A 21,562-nucleotide genomic window follows, 5' to 3' on the forward strand; every position below is an offset into this window, starting at 1 on the left:
ACCATATTTAACCCATGAAATTTTTTATTTGAGGTTTGAGCTCGTGACAACACTATAAAATCAAGACCGAAATATGATGCAATCCAAACCATTGTTTTTAAAGAAAAAAGAAAAAATTGAGACTCTATTAACTGACTTGATTGAATCCATTAAGTCTATTTAATTTAATAATATGATTAAAAAATAATAATGAATAATAAATAAAAAGACTGAGATAAACCATGTCATTTTAAAAATTAGTCAAAATCATATAGAAACAAAAAAAAAAAATTCCAATATTGAAATAATTAAATGCTGAAAAATAAAATGGAAAAAATATGATGTAACAAAAACAAAACAAAACAAATAATGTTTTTACCTCAAACTACACAATGGGCTAAATACTCTTTTTATAACCTTAAAAATGTTAAAATAAACGGAGATAATGACATTCTAGGTAATATATTTTTTGAAAATAAATATTGAGCAATTGATTTCATTTAATTTAAAAAATATTATTTAAAAATAAGCTAAACATAATAAAGAAAAAACATATAAAAAACCTAGATATAACTCAAGTATTTTTTAAAAGCAATGAAAAAAATCTATACAAAGAAAGAAACTTAAACTACGAGACTTAATATCCAGTTAAATCAAATGTAAACTGATGAAACTAAAAAACATGATTTAAAAAAAAAAGAAAAATTCAACAAATTAACCTAGAAGAATCTCTTAAATCTAAATTAATTTCTCAAACTTGCAACCCGTTAAATCCTAGACTTGAAGTTAATTAAGAAGCTCAATTTAATGTTGAAGAATAAAATAAAAAAAAATTAATTTTAAAAACTTGCCAATGTTAAAAATAACAATAAAAAAATTAGAATAAAATTTGATATGTAAATATAACGAATAATGATGAAATTATAATTTTTTTTATAAAAAATACCCAAAATAAAATAAATAATAATAAAAAGCAAGAAACAAATCTAAAATTAAAAAAAAATTGATATTGGATAAAAAAAAAATTCAATTATAATAACAATGACCAAATCCACTTGAGATACCTCGAACAAATCTAGAAATAACAACCGAACACTTAAAAAAAGTTATTTTACCCCTGAAAGACCGTCTGAAAAAAAAAAGGTAATTCACTACTATAATTTACTGTGAATTAAGGCACCTGTAGTGGTTTTCCCACACTAAAAACTAACTATATTAATATTATGAAAAAACTCTTCTCAAGAAAGTCGTTGTAGTATAGTGGTGAGTATTCCCGCCTGTCACGCGGGTGACCCGGGTTCGATCCCCGGCAACGGCGCATCTTTTTTCTCTTTCCTCCTTCATTCACATTTTGCCCTTTCAAAGAAAGAAAGCGTAATGCGCACTCTTATTTACGTCGTGACACGTTGCATAAAGTCCAAAAAACCGTCCGCTCTCCTTGTCCAAACAAATCGTCACTCTTACTCTTCCTCTTAACCTTTTCGCAACTTCCTTCCCCATTTCCTACGAGGAGAAGCTCAAAACCAGAAAAACAAACCCTAATCAGTCACTCAAGGAAATCCCACAATTTCCCACATAAACCCTCCCCTGATTTAACACTCCATCCCTCTTCACCATCCGACCTCTCAATTTCAAATCCCAATGACAACCAGCATCCATATCACCGCCTTAGACGGGATCGTAAATGTGAACTCCCTCTTCACACTAGCCGTCTTCATTGGCCTAGCTTGGAACCCAACTGATCCCACCAACACTCTTATTGGCCCCAATGACCCCATCTCCTGCTCTCCAAGCCCCAAAATCGCTGAAGATTTGATCGCCTTCCACGTGTACTCATTCAGCTCCTTTCTCTTCTCTAGCCTGATCGCTCTCGCTCTTAAACAAGCTATCAGGGTCGCTAAAACTTCAAATCACACTCATGGAAATTATTTGGAGGCGGCCGAGCTTATGTTAGCGCACGTGAATAAGAATTTGATTCGGGTTGGGATGTTGGTTTCTGGTATTGGGTCGGTTTGTGGATGCGTGTTCTTGATGCTGGCGCTTGTTAATGTTGTTCAGTTAAAGCTTGGGAGTTTGGGTTGTGGAAACGGACATATTTATGCTGCTGTTGTTCCGCTTGTTATTTTGGTTCCTGTTGCTCTTTTGGTTTATGTTTCAATTGTTTTGTACGCTTTTACTCGCTAGTTGTGTTAATGTAGTATTTAATGTTGTGTGATTTATGTGAGAGGATAATTGTATCCAATGAAGTAAAAAATGGGAAGTGTTTCTTCCATGTTGTAGGCTTTCCGATATGTAATACATGTGCAAGTTGGTTTTATTAATGGACTTGTGAAGTGATTTTAGTATGTTTTTGTGATTTGTGTTACGTAGGCTTAAATTGTTTATAGAATGATGCTATTCGTCTTCAAATATCATAACAAATCAGTTTGCCCGATAACATGCGGAGTACAATGGATAGTTCGAGATAAATAGGATCACTGTTGTTTGTGTTTGTTGCATCATCCGCATGATATCAGGGTCTGTGTTTTCTTTTCCTTTTTTTTAATGTTTGATTTGGCATAATTTAATGTGGGCGGTGTAATTAATCATTAATGATAGGTGCGATAAAAATGGTGGGAAATGTTTTGGAGTTGTTTTGGCAGAAAGAGGAAGTAGAAAAGCGGGAGGCTTAATGATGGTGAGATGGACTAGTAATCTTGGGTTGAGTTATGACTAGAGAGTAGAATTAAGGAGAAGTGGGATCATGCTTCCACTTATATGGATCTGATTTCTTAGCAGGTTAGTGAGAATAGTCCAGTGATATGGGATAAGGACTCTACTGCTATTTCGTAATCGGAGTACAATCAGGCAATGGAAACCCCTTAGATTCCTTTTCATGGGGGAAAAAACGTGACAGCAATAATGCTGAAATATGGTAGATGATGTTTTGTCCTTTGGTGGATCCTCATTAGGATGATCCTAGAACTTTTACCTGACAAAATGAGTTTTGCCTTGGTTCTTATGATCGCTAGTTGTCTACATATTCCTAGTTTTCATTTATTGTCTCTTCTGTTTGTCCTGTGTGTATGTTCTATTTGGTCTTCACCTCCGGTACTCTATGTTACCTCACCAAAGTAAGCTATATTAATTTAACATTTTTGATAGGTGTTGAAGGGCCTATTGTGAGATATGGTTGGGGTGATGGAGAGGGGAAATTGTCTTGGAGATATCTGGAAAGAACAAATTGCTGCTCTAGACTGTGTCGAACTCCAATTAAGTTGAAGTAAAACTTTTATATCAACATTTTGAAATACATGATGCTTTCTGTGTTAGTGTGGTATCCAGATGGAAGAGCAGAAGTGAAGGAACTGTAAGGCTGTGAGTGCAGCTGTTTGATTGATGTTGCGTAGAGAGAAGATGAAAATGATTTGATTAGCCTTTATCGTTTTTTTTCCTCTGTGAAGGATAAATGCATTTTGTTTCTCCTCTGTCAAGAATTCGAAGTTGCCTACATGATGGAATTGGCAGTGGATTCTGATGAAGGTCAGTGATTCTATACTTGCAGGACAGAGATTAACATTTAGCGTTATGTCTTTTTTATTGTTACATACCCAAATAAATATTCCGGGGAAAAAGGTCAGCGGGTGCAACCGATCATTTCTACAAGTGGTGTGTTCTGGTAAGCTACTCTTGGTCATGTGGTGCCTTGCACTACTACCTGTTACTTTAGAGCATTTGGAGAGGAAACTCGGAATCTTTCACAGTAGTGTGAACATTAGAGGGCAATAACGGTGACATCTTCATAGATTTGAGTACACTGCTATGCTGTCAATTGCTCATGAAAAGCTCCCATTTTCCCCTTTGAGAAACACTAAAAAGCAATGGAATGGTTCCGAAGACTTTTAGGGAGCACTTGCCGTCATTGGCTAAAATTTACCAGGTAAGTTTGGAATCCAATGTGGAAGGAGTAGGTATTGCAATAAACAAAATGACCTTTTACTTGTAGTGCTACTTTCACTATTGTTTAAAGGATTCAAGTGCAAGCACCATTCAGGTGCTAGTTTAAGTATAAAATCCTGCGAGGTAGAGCACTACTTGTGCTCTGCATTGAAGAAATGGCAACTCCAATGAAGAACATTTGCTTTGTTATGTTTCTTGCAACTCTCAGCATTGCTTTGTTCAATCAAGTTGACGGGGCTGGTGAATGTGGGAAAACCACTACTCCTGACAAAGAGGCATTCAAGCTGGCTCCTTGTGCATCAGCAGCACAGGATGAGAATGCTTCAGTTTCTAGCCAATGTTGCGCCAAGGTTAAGAAAATTGAACAGAATCCAGCCTGCCTATGCGCTGTTATGCTTTCGAACACAGCTAAGAGCTCTGGAATCGACCCAGAAATTGCAATGACAATTCCCAAACGTTGCAACATTGCTGATCGTCCTGTGGGCTACAAGTGTGGAGGTAGGTTCACAAATTCCCTCTGTTTCAAGTCTTCTATATTTCTTCCTGTTGCCTTTCTCTTGTTTTTCTCAGTATCAGGATGATTTATTGACTACTATTGTAACCGTTTAAATTTGCTTCTTTTCTCTTGCAGCTTACACTTTACCCTGAAGAATGAATAGCATGAACAGCGCTCCCCCTGTAATGTACTTCTACCAACCTGCTGGAGTTCACATCCTTGTTGCTAGTTCTTCTAGCTACCAAATTTAATGTAACATCCAGACATCTGAATAATAAATAAACTGTTGGTGTTTAATCTCCTTTGGACCGATCAATTGCGTTTTGTTTTCGTTTTTTTATTTTTCCCAGCAGATTCCCTTTCTTTCTAATGTAAATTAGTCCACCGCCCACTGCCTTAGTTCTTCGACCCGTCGGACAGGCCGTGTTTTACAGCTACAATTTGATGGCATGAAAATAGAAGAGGGAACTCCTCTGCGCAAATGGGCTTGAATATCATGGAAAGAAGAGCATGGGTCTCCATAGTGCTCTATTAATCAGACTTGCAGACTCTGTGGATCAACAACCTTTAAAACTAGTAACGAGTGGCCATTAGATATTCGTGCTGCTTGAGATACCCGATTCAAGAATAAAAGACGGTTCTTCTCGAATCATGTGTTTAAATAATTAACAAGGCAGGCGCAATCATGATCTAATCATGTCTCTACCATTTCCAGTTGCTGATTTGCAGGGAGCAATTCTAGTTCATACAAGTTAATATTTCTCCATTTATACTTTCTGAATTTAGTCAATATCTGTCACAGCAGAAGCTATAATATGGCACAAGCTTGAATTTGAACAGTACGATTTTTAGAGGGAGAGAATAGAATTAGAGCATAACAGTCCAAAGACAGGTAGAATAATATTTAGTTCATGACTGGACTACTTGACGGATTTGGTTAACATACAAGATTCTGCAAGGAGTGAAAGCATAAAACTCCCACAGCAATATATCAACTCGTGCATACAACTAGTTGGGAAAAAAAGAACCCAACAATATGCCTCCTTGTCCTGCCTTCCATATTAAGCTGTACTAGTCTTTACCAATCTCTATTAGCTTCTTAGTTCCATGGTCTATATTGAGGGATCTCATAGTCATAATTCCTGCATCGAATTAAACAAACACCATTAATCATCTGAATGGCCTGTAAAAGGCAAAGAAGAAGAGTAATATGCATATTTATGCAAAGAAGAGAGAGCCACCATGCATGTGAATTACAATGTTCTGGTTTTTTTTATAATGGCAATTTTCTGATGCCTTCAAACGTTGTCTTACGATTATATTTTCTTTCCTTTTGAGAAATCAAGAGTGACTAATATATGCGAGTAATTGATTACAAAATTCTTAAATGGATGCACAATGGATCACTAATTTTGCGCACCTCAATTTGTTGGTGTTCTGCACTTGATAAAATGGGGCTAGATGCCTAATAATAGAGTGAACCTGCAAAAATGCATCGGATCAAAATTTATCACACTGTCATAAAATAACATCACAATACCACATATTTACAACTATACAGGTATCATACCCTGCCACCAGTTCCCCCTTGAAGCACTGTTCGGATCGTTGCCATTGGGATTTTCCTGTTCATCATCTTTCTTGAACTGTTCAAGGGGAAAAAAGAAAAAGTCAGCTATCACTTCAACAGCTAATAAGAGTAAAATAAATCAAGCTGTCATGTTCCATTATTATTGTAATGCATCTTATGATGCATGATCAAGTATTGGATGACATACTCTTAACTTCCACACGTATTAGTTTATTGACAAATTCACTACTCACAACATGTTGATATTCTGAGTTCTTGGTTCTTGGAGAATAGTTCTCTTGACCACCGTAGTAGATTGACGAGCTGAGGTAGCATGGTTCTGGTGTTTCATTCTGAAAAACTACACTCTTGCCTTTGCCACTGCCCTCTCCCTTGGCTTTCTGAGCGACATTATCTGAAAACAACCAAAAATTATATAGCATCCATATCAAGCCTAGAGAACTGATCAGAGAACAACCTACAAGAGAGTAATTGTGCAATATAAATTATAATGGAGGCATACTTTCTGCTCTAGCAACAAAAAGTTTTGATCACATACCTCGATTCGCATATTTTCCCCTGCCACCATGACTTTCCATAACTCCAGAGTCCCTCCCAGCTGGCACCTGAATCGGAACAGTTAAAAGATAGAAAATCTCAGCACTTTCAACAAGTACAACAAAAACTGTAATGTTCTCTCTGTTTCTTTTATCAGAATTATAATATCGATCCAGGAGACAAACTCACAGCACTCTATTTACAGCACATGTAGTACTTCAATTATTTATGAAATGGAGTAGCTATCGATACTTATTTTTATCTCTTTTTATGTGGATATTGATGTGATTTTTTCTTTTATTTTTCATATTTGCCTCTCTTTTCAAATCAAGTCCATTGAATAAGTATTGTTAATGACTAACTGAGTATTTTGAGATTTCTCACCCCTACCTTCTTAAGATAATAATTATTACAAAAGGGATTCTTTCTTTTCTATTCTCTGTCTTTTGCTTAACATCCCTTTTTTCCCTTTTTATATTAATCTTTTTAGTTACTTTGCTACCCCCGCAACTAAATATGGTAACAAAAACCAGGAGAACCATGGAAACCTTGCATTTTAATTCGTCATTACTGATTGTTGGGCTGATGGCGAGAGGGCAAAACCCCACCCGGCAACGCATGCATAAAAGTGCAACAAATTAAAGAAGGTCGTGAAGTGTACCTTTGATGGATGAGGAAAAATGGACTCGAATATCCCACTTGAGGCGGATGATGAAGAGGAAGAGTCTTTAGGACCAAAAAGATGATCAAAAGAAGAAGCAACGACTTGCCTTTTGTTTTCCATGCTAAGATAGATTTTTTAAGCTTTCTTTGTCAACCAACGAACAAAACTACTCTTTAGCAGTCTACAACAACGACCACACTGAAACGAAAAGACACCAAACAAAAAGAGGGAGCAAACTCTACTGACCCCAAAAGGACACCCAAGAAAACAACACAGATAGGTAGCAGCAGTAGATAAGGTTTGCAGTTGCAGAGTGAAAACGAAAGAAGGAAACAAACAGATAAAGAAGAACTTCGAAATGCAAAGCACGTGAAGATTTGCGGTTGTGGGATATAATGCAAAACGGTCTCTGCTATTTATAAGCCCAAAAAGACGGTGTTTAGGGCTGCTAGCTGCTGCTGCTGCGGCTGCAATCCCACGTTCCTCTATTCAATTCTCTACATTTTTTTCTATCTTTGACATATGGGATGCATCCTTTGTGTACAAGTGGACATGTTGCCAGCTTCCAACTCCTTCGTGCCACGTGTCCTCCATGCCCATATCTTTGACTCTCCTTTTCCTGTTATTTTCTTGCATAAAGATAAACGGATAAGGTCGTTGGCTCAACTTGGCCTCCTAGGATATGCTTCCAAATAGTTGACCCTTCATCCTTTTTTTTTTTTTAATTTAATTTATTTTCTTTCACTGAAACTAAGTGATAAGAAGATTTACCAATATTCCATGCATTGAAAAATAGATATTATAGACATCTCCCTGCAAAATCTTCCCAGCAGGTTCAATGACGAATATATATTTTGTTCCTAAATCAAAAATGTTTTTTTTTTTTTTTTTTTTGGTGTGGGTAACGTTGAAGCGCTCATGGCTGGTAGGTTGCTGAACCTTTTCATGTCACCGATGTAATTTCATCAACAATATATTTAGAATCACGACAACTCAACATTTTTATAAGACGTTGTGCCAAAAGAAAATCAATCTCTTCGAGTTTATCTTGAAACAAATTAACATAGTGCTTTGATAGGTAAAGTACAGTGTTTTTGTGCACTAATATTCTATAATAATTAATGGACGAGAGTATTCCACAAGATCAGGATAATAATATGAATAATGAATGGCAGGGAAAGATAAGGAGGAAAGGCGAGACAGCATAGATTAATGGCTCCCTATAGTCCTATTGACAAATTAGCACGCGTCATGCTTGGGTTTATGGTAGGTGTAAATTTTTATCTTGGATTCGAGATGGGCAATAATGCTGATCTTGGATTTGCTAGGAGCCTAGGAGAGTTTTTTGATTAATATATTTTGGCATTTTCCTTATTGACAATAATATTTGTGGTTGGTGGTATGAGGTCGGCTGCTTAGATAAACACCCAATTCTCGAGATAAGGTTCTCCTGTCTGAAGCCAAGACACTCAAAGAGAACAGAGAAGATGATAAATCCCGTGCCTAGGCTGTGCTATTGCGGCTCCAAGCAGTGAGCCAGAGAATTGTCGCATTATTGTCTTTGAAAATACATATATAGCCATCAATTTGCTCGAAAAGATCCATGTGAGATTAATTAAGAGATCCTTGATTGATTAGCCCCTGAAGGGACGTCGTTAATCTGAGCGCCGAGCGTGGATCCACTAAATAAATTCTCGAGGATAAAGGAAGATATGTTTATTTAAACTAGGTCATGTGTGGTGCTGATACTGTGATTCCAAAGATTTCGAAGGCATAATTCTTTTATTGGATAGAAGAGGATAAGCTCATTTAAAGTACTGTAACTTTTCAATCAAGCGTGACATCACTCACAAGAGTCTTGCCAGGGCTAGTCCCTAATTGGGCCCGGTTTTGTGGCAAACATGTGTTCCACTTATCCGCGTTTTTACCTTTCTTTAATTTTAAATGAGACGACTCCTCATTATACGCTCAGAAGAATTCAGGAGAGAAAGAATCTTAATTTATGAGGTCCATGTTAGCTAGTAAAATCACTACATAGACTTGAATCATATCGATTAAAACAGTATGATATGTATAGTTCACGTAGTAAGTCTAAAAAAAATCACAGTACAAACCTAGAAAAATGGGAGTTTTTTTTTTTTTTAATGTTTGGGGCTAGCCGCTTAAAAAATAATCTTTAAATCATGACTCTAAAAAATTATAATTCAAAAATCATGCTAAAGAAATCTTAAATTAAACAAAAACTACTTTAAAGCAAGTTCATATTTTGCTGAACGGGCAGGTCCTGCTAGCTGAGTTTGGCTCTCAAGGATATCCCTTGTATCAAGAGGATAAGAAAGTAGAAAAAAAAAAGGAAGCAAATTCTTTTTAATTAAATTTCCGCGTCAACCGGGAAATTCCCGGCATTGCAAAACGGCGAGAATATATTCTCTTGCAATAAAAGTAAGAAGCTAGATGAAATTAATGTCAACTGCTGCCTGGACCTCCTAGTTACATTACTGCAACAGAGAATCAAATATATAGCTGGTCAAATTCCACACAATTGCAAAGAAAGGTATATACATTTCTATTTTCTAGAACCTGTGGCGGAGACGAAAGATGATTTTAAATTCGTTGTTGATCGAATCAGGCTGCTGATTTCTGTAAGTTGTTGGATCTGAAGGTTAGTTTTGATTTCAAGCTTCTTTGCAAATATATATATAAAAATCAAGAATATTTGTCAGTGGATGATAGGATTGACTAATGCTCGAGGGTTGAGTCAGTTTAACCAAGGAGCTGGATCCCTGAGAGAGAGCAACTAGTCAAATTGCAAGAAGTTGCTAAGAATCATATATTCCAGCATTTATTGATACTGGAATAATATAAGCCAAACTTTCATACGGCAAGCTTTGACAAACGTGATTTGTAAAATTTCTGTGTTTAATAGATTTAGTTGACATTTGGATTCTCGTAACTGCATGGACCACCATCACAGCTAGACTCCAAATAAATCTGTAATTGTCTTCGATGAAAATGAAAAATGAAAGCATTTAGTTCCCCAGAGGACCACTTGAGCAAAGTTTTAGATCGCTTCGTAAACATAAATCAGAAAGTTTAGAATTCTCAATTTTAGAGATGTCATGTTTAGCTCACCATGGATCAAATGATTCAAACCTGTTCATGGTTGAAGGGGCTGCTCTTTTGAATTTTTTGCTGGTTTTAGAATTATAAATAAAAAATATTTTAAAAAACAATTGTAATTACACCCTCAAACAAGTTTCTTTGAATTTCTTACTGGTTTTAGAATTATAAGTAAAAAGCATTTTAAAAAACAATTGTAATTACACTCTCAAACAAGCTTTAATTATTTATACCGCACGCAGATTAGATATTTTTATAATTTAAAAAATTTAATTTCAAATAAAAATTTAAACTAAGACTTTTTATACTAAGACTTGAATAAAGTTAAAATAGATTAAAAGATAAAAAAATATTCCAATCCTGAAATTAAGGATGTAAAAGATGATGGTACGGTGGCTTGTCATTATGATTGTTTGTCTAAATAGTGTGTGTGTGTGTATATATATATATATATATATATATATATATATATATATATATATATATATATATTTTACTCTCCGGCTTTTTCTTGTTAAGAGACTGCGAATAAGTAATTTCTGGGATATATATAATTAAAAACTTCTTGGATCTAAAACGGTGGGTAGGGACTACAAGCTGTTATGAAGCCTAAGGTTTATTAATTGGATCTCTGGTGACAAAAAAAAAAGAGTGTTAATTATTGCATCAACTGGGAAGAGTAAATTAGGGGGAGAAATATAATATTTATTTTCAAATTCTATTACTTATTGTATTTCATAATATAAACATATAAATGTTCGATCGACTCGAAATCTTGAATTAACCAGCTCTCTTTTATGGTTTGGTTTCTGAGAGCTATCACCTATTCTGTGGGTAATATATATAAAGTATGTCAAAGATATATATAAAAAATGTATTTCATCCTGAATTCCAAATTAAAACTCACCGTAGAAGATCTCTTGCTTCAAAATTTCGATATTAATCTAGATTCTATTATTTTTTCATTGCTACTCATGACTTTAATAAAACACGAGTTTATTAACATATTGTCTTTCTCAGCAAAGAAAAACACGTTGTCTCTGTCATAAATTTCTTCTTGAGAAGTTTATTAAAATTACACTTTATTATATATCTGATATCAATAACACAAATGCCACAGTTGTTTGTTGAGTACACACCAATTAAGCGCTTGGGGACAGCATATTTATTAAGAAAACGGACTGCATATACCCATCCATAAACGAAAATAATATAAGTGTAACAAGAGCTAGCATAAAGACTTGAAAGCGAAAGCATATGGAGTATTAATTAATTAAATCAGTGGGATTTCCATGGATGGCACTTCAGCTTTGGGCATGATGACTCCCATGAGCTTCTGCATTCTCCTTTCGCACCATCACAACACTTGCATTCCAGTCCCAGGGTGGCAAAAAACCTTTTTGAATTTCCTGTTAATTATGAACATCACAATGGTGTTGTTACAATTCCAAATAAACCAGACAACATATAATCAATTTAGTATAGATATATATTTTTTGCTTACCTTGTTGAAGCGTCAATGGCCTGGCTTCCACCGCTCTAGGATATTGAGACATGGTAAAAATCAGCAATAACAGCAAGACAGAAGCTACAAGATGTGATCTAGGCGCATCCATTTCTCTCTGATATTCTAACAACCTTGGTAATATATAGTTGCTTAAGCAAATTGCAGGAGCAGAAAATATACGAGGGAAGTTATAAGCATTTGCACAAGATTGTAAGATATATATATAGATGGATTGGTAGATAATAGACAAGCGTGAGCCATAGGGAATTCACAACGTTGGACGAATGATAGCCAACGCGTTTTCACCACTACATGTGTGAACCAAGGGTTAGAGGTCTTCCTTTCAGTCAAGAACGAATATTAATTGTTGGATTTAGAGTTAGTACTTAAATTAAAAAAAAAAAAAACACTCTTCAATTTCTGTTCAGCATGAAAAAAAAGAAATTTATATTCTGTTTCCACAAGCTTGTCAGTTTCGATTTTTCTTTAACAACGTTAGGTTAAAAACATAATTCTAGGGAAAAACAAGGTTAGAAACAAAAGCTTACACCACGTACATACATTGAGTATAAGTGCTGAACAGTAATTTTCCCCCCCTTAATGCCATCAATTCGCCTGTTATTTTCTGATTGTGATCATTCATATAATACAATTTTATTAAATAAAACCACCAACTTTAATATTTTGAATGGGAGTCTCATCCATAGTCCCACGCTTTACTTAAAAATAAAATAAAATCGAACAACCTCAAAAAGATTGTGAGTCATTTGCGAGGAGGCCAATGGCAAGACCGGAAGAGGCTTCCTATCAACCAAGAGAAGGTGCCATGAAATCCAAGGAATGTGCCCATATTTTTTATAAGGACAATTGTTCTAGGAATTTTTTTTGCAAAGTTAATAATAACTTTCACTATGCCAATTAATTAATGTCAAATGTTTTATAATTAATTTTTAAACTTTATTTATTTATTTTAAAATAAAAAAATATAATATTAATTCAATTACAATATTATTTTAACTAACACCTCATTACCAAGCTATTACATAGTCCATATTTGGAGGATTATATAACATATATATATATATATATATGATGCTCACAAACCTGTGCTTCTTGAATAGCAGATACATGGTTGTTGTTTGAGAGTATAAAAGTTATTGTGGTTTAAAGTATTAATTTTTTGTTTAAAAATATATCAAAATAATATATATTTTTTAATTTTTAAAAATTATTTTTGATATCAGCATATTAAAATAATTTAATAACATAAAAAAATTAATTTTAATTTTTTTAAAAAAACACAGTTTGAACAACTTTTGAACAACTTTCTGAATACTTTTTTATTGGGCACTCCCAAATTGAACTTTTCGAGACTTCAAGGGAGTGCATGGTTTTTCTCTAGTTATTAACACGATTGTTTAACAAAAATCATTCTTATATAACATGATTTATTACAATATATACATGCGGGGATAATATTTCTTTCGTTTCGTGCCATGCGATATGTTTAAATTAGCTTTTGTATATTAAAATTAAATTTATTTTTTAATCCTTAAAAAAATATATAGATTAAATATATGGAGAGAAATTAACTATACATATACACGCATTTTGTCATTATTAATTGCATCGTGTTGAAGGGTTTTGAAATGGTTAAGAACTTAAGATCAAAACGTTGGCCACGGGGTACGTAGATAAGAAAGATAGTGAAATAGTGTTTTTTTAAAAAAATTAAAAAAATATTTTTTTATATTTTTAATTGTTTTAATATAAAAACATAAAAAATATTTTGACTGTTTTTAAATAAAAAATATTTTACAATTCTAACATGCTCATGCAGCGCGTGTTTCAATATATACCAACCGGAAACCGGAAACATAGACTTGACCATCTTGACCATCTTGACTGAAACTCACCCATAAATTTACGCATGCTTAATTATTTATCTCTATCTCAGTCAAGACAAAAATTGGACTTCTTTTACGGGCAACCAAAAAGACGAATTATTTACCCTGACTCAGCAGTTCTGTTCCAGAAGATTCTAAGATTTTATGCGTTGGACTATGATTATATATAATAATTAACTTTTATCAACAATTAATTTAATTTACCTGCCTTCTTCCTCGTTATTTACCCATCATTTCTAAAATATTTTTTTTGTGATCACTTCATTGACGAGGTCCAAGGAGGCAGAAGTCATTCTAAAAATAAAAAATAAAAAAGGCATGTCACACATTCACAGTCAGGGCAGGTTAAAAAAGCAAACATTCTCATAAAAAAAAAAGAATTTAGTAAAAATATCTTTGGGATTGTGCTGACGAAGGTAAAGACGTAATGCACCCGTAAGCTCCATTTCGACGCTTTAACGTCTTGGATTTTTTCTTCTTCTTCCAGAATCATTTCATGCAATAATTAAGTGTATGTACAAGTTAATCCCATGAACATGTGGAAAGAACAACTTATACTTTCAGGGTACTCATCATTAAATACATTCATTGAACTTTATTTAATATTTTGGTTAAAAAATAAAAAAGAATTAATCAATCAAGTAAAAATCAGGATATTTATTAATAATATCAACTAAGTGTTCTATTATAAGGAAATTAAATATTTTTAAATACTTATAATAACTTTTAAATAAAAAAATATTTTAATTAATTAAAAATATTTATTATTAAAATCCTAAATGTATTAATTAAACTAAATGTATTATCAATGTAAAAAAAATTTATTAATTATTAAAATTAAAAAAAAAATGTCTCCAAAAGATTAGCCATCATTTCAAAAACAATCTTTTATTTATTTTTTATCAATGTACCAGCTCCTTGCATACAATATTTCAAAAACATCAATAAAATCCTCCCTTGATACTAAAATAAAAATAATAAATATAAAAGATAATAAAATCCTTTCTGGCACTCATTGTCACCTAATTTGTTGTGAAATCTCATGCTTGAGCTTTGCAAGTTGCAAGAGTATATCAATTTATTTTTGAAATATTTAACTACATAAGAGTAAATTAAAACCCAAACAATTTAATTACTAACCAATAAGTTTAGTGGAGTATCCAGCATTTGTTGTTATTAAGCAGGGCAGTGAATACAGATGATTTCATGAAACGATCATGCACCATCGGTGATCTGATCCACTGACGTTTTGGCTGATGGCATTCTTCTTTTCTATTTTTAAAGCCAGAGAAGTTAGTTTCATAAAGTCTCCATAAAATTCAGCTGGCTACCTGGTTCTTTTTACTCTTTAATCTTGCATTCAGTTCGTGGGATCTCTGAATTTCAATGAGCACAACATCCATGGAAGGACATGCCGTTTCAGAATATCAATGGCCGGTCGGAGTTGAAATAAAAGAATTTGTGATTTTCTTTTATAAATCAAATTATAGAATTTATGAATTGGAGATTAAGGAGACTTCCACTGCAAGTTCATTAATTTCTCTATAAAACATGGAATCTTTCCCATCTTCTTCTCTATTTTTGTTTCACTCCCCCCTTGAATTGATGGTATTCACTTGATATATTCTCGATTATGTTTGAAAATGGCATAAGGAGTTTTCAAATCTTTTTTCTTTTTTTTGACGCATCACGAAACTTGGTGAGGGAGAAAGGCGGCATCTATTAGGAAAAATGATCAGAGTAGCGTTTCAAACTCATTTTTTCTCTCAAAGAAATGCATATTTCGAGTTGATTTTGTTTTTAGTTTTTTTTTCAATATTAACTGGCTAGACTTGATCGTTCTAGAATGGCAAAGCCCGTCCTACAGTTTGTCCGTTAAAGGAAATGGGATCAGACTTCGCAGTTAATTCAAGGAAAAGAGGACTTTCTAAAGGAGAAAAGTCGAAGATTTCATGCGTTTGTCTGATAACATCCAGAGTTCTAGAGGGTTCTATTTGCGCATAACCACATATATAGAAATTGGACTGTGTTCCTTGAACAACTTTTTCACGTGGCCTGCGAGTCCTATATGTTGAAGAAACTGAAGCGGTGCAGCTGTTTTACTTTCCTAATTTCACTAGAAATTCTCTTCCTAATTGTGAGTTCACAATGCAAGGAATTCTTCAAAGAATAAGTCTCTGGACCCCTTAGAACTCAGATTCGAGCCTGTAGTTGTTCACACTGGCTAGTTTCCAACCTTATCCAATTCAAAAGTCATGGTTTCCAAACAAGTACTTCTTCGAAGGAGCAAGACCATTAATGAAAGTCAGTACCAACGTACAGTACCGATCGAAATATAGCCAAGTGTAGACAGAAAATGCATGGGGGATGTATTCTTTGAAGAATCTCCTACCCACAATAGCATTTTCTGTCTACATTTGGTGCCTGGGGATGTATGTATATGTGCAGTGTTTTCTCGTTGCCAATATGAACTAGATGATATCGTGGTGCATGGGGATGTATGTATATGTGTTGTGTTTCTCGTTGCCAATCAGAACTAATTCAAGCAGTCTTGTCCCGGCTCCGCCATGATTGAACACGATTAGGAGTTACTTTCAATCCACGGCGCCAATTGTCTTGGTTTTTATTCAATTTTACATGGATATAAATTAATTGTGAAAAAATATCTTAAAAGGGCCTATTTGATATTATTGTATTTTGTTTGTGCCTATTGTGCTTAGAGTTATTAATTTAACTTGAATCCGATGGATTCCAATTCAATCTGATACAAAATGGATAATTTTTTTATTAGTTATTTTTTTTATGTGTAATAAATATAATTTATATATTATCAACTTCAACCCGAAATCTTGTCCGAACTTAACCTTTATATATTTATAATTTTGTTATTTGATACATACACGCATATCTTAAATATTTATATATATATTATTTTATTTTATTTTATTTTGAATAATAAATAATACTTGATTAGTAAATACTTAAAAATTGATGAATAGAATATTAACATCTAAATTTCTTAAATTTTACGATAAAAACTTGATTCGTGTATAACATACACTTTGGCAACCATATGTGCTAGCAAGAATGGTTCATGGATTTACAGTATTCTCACATCCTCCTGCAGGGCTTTGGCCTCGTCCGTGGGCTGTTTACTATATTCTCCTTGCCGGCTCGGGGCCCACTTCCTGTATACTGGGTTAGAAGCTCACGATGTAATTCTGAGCCCATCTGGGTCTGGGACTACTCGTCGTGTTCAAAAAGAAAGGGGCTCAACTCTAATTAAATGCAGCTAAACACTAGCAGTAAAAACTTGCCTGGAGAGCTTGCCCTTCATTTTAATAATAATAATAAAAAAAAAACTGGAGACGTGAAAGAAAAAAAATCCCTGAATTCTTCAGGTGGAAAAAAAATTATTAATTGGAAGAGAATACAATCAAATATTCATTACATAACCCATCTAGAATCATTACAATGAAACATGGGCAACAACAGGGCTTCTCACTTGATGCTCTCCATCATCCCAAATTAAAGCACCAGAAATGGCAGTTTCGCCGAGCTTGGCTTTCACGGTGACGACAAAGGATTTGATTTGCCCAACGTACTTGAATCTGAGGGCCTTAGGGGTTACTTTTATCTTAAGCCCGTTTGGAGCTTTCACAATTGCCTTGTAACTGGACTCAGGTGACTCAACATTTGTCACAATTCTATGAAAGACACGGGTTATTGAGTGACCAGACCGGACAGATAAACCTAAAGACGGGTAGTTCAGATTCCAGACAGCTTCTTTTGTTACTTCAGAACAGCTGGAGTCATCCCCTTTAACAAGTCTTAGTTGTTTATTGCTATAACCTTGTCCACACAAGAATCTAACATAGTCCTCCTCTCCAGCATCGTATATTAGGCCAGGGTTAATGGCCTTCACAGGATTTATGTGTCCTGATCCATATCCAAACTCTGCTTCAGGGTTAGTCTCAGCACTCATGGAAAAAGCTGCACAGGAAAAGAAAACCCCACACTTTAGCACTTTTTGGGTTTTCTTGCATGTATAAAAACATTTGAAGATTGTAGCCCTTGGTAAAATCATTACCTGTTGTCATTAGAGCAGACTTTATGGCGGCAGGAGACCATGTCGGGTGAAAGGACTTGATGTAAGCTGCTGCTCCAGTTGCATGTGGGCAAGCCATGGATGTGCCAGAGATTATATTGTATCGAACTACTCTTCTATCCCCCTGCAACCCTGTTACAGTGTTACCTTGCGGCCATGCTGCCAAAATGTCTGCTCCAGGGGCTGCTAGGTCAGGCTGCACAAGGTTCACAAGTTAATACAGGGAAACAAGAGGAGGCATGTTAGAGGAAAAATGGATTTCAATTTACCTTGATAATGTCACTTGTTATAGGATTAGGACCTCTTGATGAAAATGAAACTACATATGGAGCCAAATCATCCTCTCGTTGGATGCTCTTGAATATTGTTGCTGTTGGTTTTCTGTTGAAATATCAAAATAAAGCAATTGAATTAGTACCATGTCTGTAGGCTTTATCTGCACTTTCACCACCAGGACTGTGCAATTGAAGGAAAATACCTAGCCTTGTTCACATATTTTGAAATATCAAGTCCATCACCCACTCAACCCCAAGTGAGAACTGGTAAAGAGAAATTGAAGGCCACATCTTCGTAATATCCATCCAGCATTATAGTACCAACAGCTCCTGCTTCTGATGCTGCCAGTCCATCACCAATTGAATCACAAAGAACTATTTTCCCTTTCACCAATTTCTTGTCCAGTGAGCCTTTGTAGCAGTACCTGCATTAAACAATTAATTACAATGTTTAGCCATCTCATGTGTGAAAATATGGCATACTTTTGAATAAAGCCATTATTGGATCAACATGATCAATCTCGTTTCCCATTACACCTGGATATGGACTCATTGTATCCTTCTTTGGTATTTGGGACGTCTCCAGCATAGACTATAGGGTGCGTATCATGCTCAAGTCTAAAAGTATTTATAGAGGTTCCCTGCATGTCGAAAAATGGTTGTTTTTTATTCAATGGTACTTTAGATTTTGATGTAGCTTGTTTGAACGGAACAGTTTCATGCATCTGGCTCACCTCATAAAAGGCTCCGTTTCCTAACATGACCTTAGCCACAAATTTCCTATCTATTGTGCTAGCAGCCACATAGAGAAACCAAGGCGAGACATTGGTGATTGTTGCAAGATCAGGACCTGAATTACCATTCTTCATCGCGTGGAAAGCTGCAATTGCTTTCGAATCATTAAAATACTCTCTAGGAGCAAATCCTCCAACAGAAAGAGAAATTATATCAACTCCATCGGCAATAGCATCATCAAATGCTGCAAGAATGTCAGCGCATCATAACAGCCATCGAACCAACAAATCTTGTACACAGCAATGCGAGCAGAAGGAGCCCCTCCTCGAGCTGTTCCTGAGGCAAGGCCTGCCATGTTTGCCCCAGTAACTAAGTTCCCTGCTGCAGTTGATGCAGTGTGAGTCCCATGCCCTTCTGTATCTCTTGGCGATACAATATCATCTTTACCAAAGATTCCATCGGCACGGTAGTATCGAGCTCCGATTATTTTACTGTACATACATTGCAGATCCTAATGGTTAGCAATGTATCACAATATAGTATTTACGAGTATGTGTTAGATCACTTAGAATTTAAAGGGTTTACTTGTTGCAAGTGAAATTTTGGCAACTGCCCTTCCATTTCTTTGGAGGTGGACCAAATCCTTCATCACTAAAACTTTCAGATTCTGGCCAAATTCCCGTGTCAAGCATTCCAACAACGATGTTACTTTCAGTATTAACTCTTCTAACATGCTGGGAGAAGCCCATGAAGTCCCACGACCTTGTTGTATGGGGTTGTTTCCTTTCATTGGGGAAGACAGACACCACTCCTTCCATGGCTGAATAGGGTCCCAGTGTTACAGCCTTATCATGAAATCTGTTTCCATTTTTAAATATAAATCTTCTAAGAAATTGTAGTCTTCTTACCAGATATCTTAAGCATCTCTTCATTGGTCAACTTTGCAGCAAATCCATTGAAGCTTCTTTGGTAGCTGTAGAGTTTAGACTCTGATGCGCTGATCAATGCAATACAGTAAACAAGTTAAAATCAAAATCAAAATAAAGTACCCTTTCTTGCACATATAGACATGTTTTGTTATAGATCTTGTCTGTCCAAACATGAGATGGCTTCTATTTGGTTATGTTAATTGTAACATTGCCGGTATATCTTCTCTCTGTGTAAATGCTACTTTTGAACTAGATAAACTTTGATTTGAAGTATTGAGAGCAATCAACTGGCAAAAACCTGAAAACAACCTTTCTATGACTTTTGAGGCCTCTTTAATTTCTTCATTTGATTTCCATTTCTAGTGCTAAAATTGATCTGTAATTTGTATTCTGAAAAAAGATAAAAATATTCTTGTCGCGTAGAGCAATATACAAGATATGCCTAAAAACCGTCAATGTCACACCATTTATTTGTTTACTCCTGGAATACAATGAGCTATTAATCAGTGTTAAACAATGTCAATAACCTGACAACAACTTCTTCTAGCATGCTGGTGTGGAGAGCTGATGCAGAGAAATCACCCTTGGACGGTCACCCAAGTATACGATATAAACCTGCTGCCACAAAATGATTAGTATTCAGCAGTAATTTTTTTTTCTTTTTGAACAGTATTTACCAGTAATCTTAGAGCTCTATTAATTTTCTAATAGTATACAAACTTATAAATGAAATGTGGAGGCTCTAATGAACTCTGACGTTCTGCTATTGCCAAAGTCGTCACGAGTACTGGAAGCACTATTTAAGAAGGAATGGACTTCAAGTCGAAAAATCAAACCCGATTTTAATATTAAAAATTTGTTCAGAAAAAGGAAAAAATGACAGGAAAAAACATGAAGATAAAAGCGCAACTTGCAGATGCACAGGAGTAAAGTGTTTGCCTGTCGTCATTCGATGTGCCATGGCAACTGATAAGCAGGCTACGTCATTTTTCAAAGCTGGGAAAGGCGCGCGGAGGGGGGGGGGGGGGGGGGGGGGGATGGGATTATAGACTCAAAAAAAATGTGACCAAAATACAAGGGTCATGAATTCCTAGGGTTCCGGCATGATCGATTCCCTTTCCAAACGTTTAAGAACATATTGACTGAAGTAAAAACAGAAAACCCCCCTTGACATTGTTATTCAAAAATTCTTTTAATCACCTAATTGGTTGTTAGTGCATGCAAACTGAATACCACAAGGGGAAGTGTTGAAGACTTGTAGTGGCAATGAAGATGATAGCAAGTCCTATATCAACTCGAAGAGTCATAATTAGGATGATATTTTTTTGTCAACTCCTGTTAATTTTGTAACATGGCATTTCAGTGTATCTTATCACTAAATTTATCATGTGTTATAGCTGGTTGATGCGCTGCCTTGCATCGTTATTTCACTGACTTTTTTTTTAGCTCAATTAATTTACTGAAGAGCTCTATAGCAGACGGCAGTATATTAAAATATAATTTCTGAAGCCCTAAAAACCGTCAGGATCTGCAAGAGAATAGTCTGAAAGTGTTCCCTTTTTTTGGTACATTCTTGTATTCTCCCATGTCTTAGCTTTATTACAGAGTGTTCATAATTAGATGTCTTGTTAATGTAAGAGCGATGATTGTGAATTTATGAGTATCGCTCGATGCTGTTTTAATGAGTTTGTTTTGGTGACTAAGGCTAGCGATGCGGTTCGTCACACGAGTTCGATTTACAAGCCACCAACCACAGCACATGATACCAGTGTCAT

General features: G+C 35.0%; 3 protein-coding genes, 1 non-coding gene and 1 pseudogene across 5 annotated transcripts; 3 read left to right on the forward strand and 2 right to left on the reverse strand.

Annotated features, from left to right (window-relative positions):
* Positions 1-1,225: 1,225 nt before the first annotated feature.
* On the forward strand, positions 1,226-1,297 carry TRNAD-GUC (transfer RNA aspartic acid (anticodon GUC)). Its single transcript has one exon. It is a non-coding gene; the product is annotated as a tRNA-Asp (tRNA).
* A 104-nt stretch (positions 1,298-1,401) lies between these two features.
* LOC7490359 (uncharacterized) lies at positions 1,402-2,324 on the forward strand. Its single transcript, XM_002315154.4, has one exon. The coding sequence runs from the start codon at positions 1,621-1,623 to the stop codon at positions 2,161-2,163; it is 543 nt and encodes a 180-aa protein (XP_002315190.1). The 5' UTR covers positions 1,402-1,620; the 3' UTR covers positions 2,164-2,324.
* A 798-nt stretch (positions 2,325-3,122) lies between these two features.
* Positions 3,123-4,711, forward strand: LOC7490360 (putative lipid-transfer protein DIR1). Its single transcript, XM_002315155.4, has 2 exons — positions 3,123-4,416; positions 4,550-4,711. The coding sequence occupies exons 1-2, from the start codon at positions 4,074-4,076 to the stop codon at positions 4,564-4,566; spliced, it is 360 nt and encodes a 119-aa protein (XP_002315191.2). The 5' UTR covers positions 3,123-4,073; the 3' UTR covers positions 4,567-4,711.
* Positions 4,712-5,281: 570 nt separating this feature from the next.
* Positions 5,282-7,709, reverse strand: LOC7490361 (uncharacterized). Of its 2 annotated transcripts, none has more exons than XM_024610513.2 (6): positions 7,204-7,709; positions 6,544-6,610; positions 6,239-6,399; positions 5,985-6,060; positions 5,835-5,896; positions 5,282-5,556 (listed from the first exon to the last, which is right to left on the reverse strand). In XM_024610513.2, the coding sequence occupies exons 1-5, from the start codon at positions 7,324-7,326 to the stop codon at positions 5,880-5,882; spliced, it is 444 nt and encodes a 147-aa protein (XP_024466281.2). In that variant the 5' UTR covers positions 7,327-7,709; the 3' UTR covers positions 5,282-5,556; positions 5,835-5,879. The 2 variants fall into 2 exon arrangements, with proteins under 2 accessions (XP_024466281.2, XP_024466280.2); XM_024610512.2 differs by having other exon boundaries at positions 6,239-6,462; positions 7,204-7,659.
* Positions 7,710-17,209: 9,500 nt separating this feature from the next.
* LOC7458106 (cucumisin-like) lies at positions 17,210-21,094 on the reverse strand (annotated as a pseudogene).
* Between the last annotated feature and the right edge of the window lie 468 nt (positions 21,095-21,562).

The sequence above is a fragment of the Populus trichocarpa genome, chromosome 10 (assembly GCF_000002775.5).
Source record: "Populus trichocarpa isolate Nisqually-1 chromosome 10, P.trichocarpa_v4.1, whole genome shotgun sequence".
In the NCBI taxonomy this organism is placed as follows: Eukaryota; Viridiplantae; Streptophyta; class Magnoliopsida; order Malpighiales; family Salicaceae; genus Populus; species Populus trichocarpa.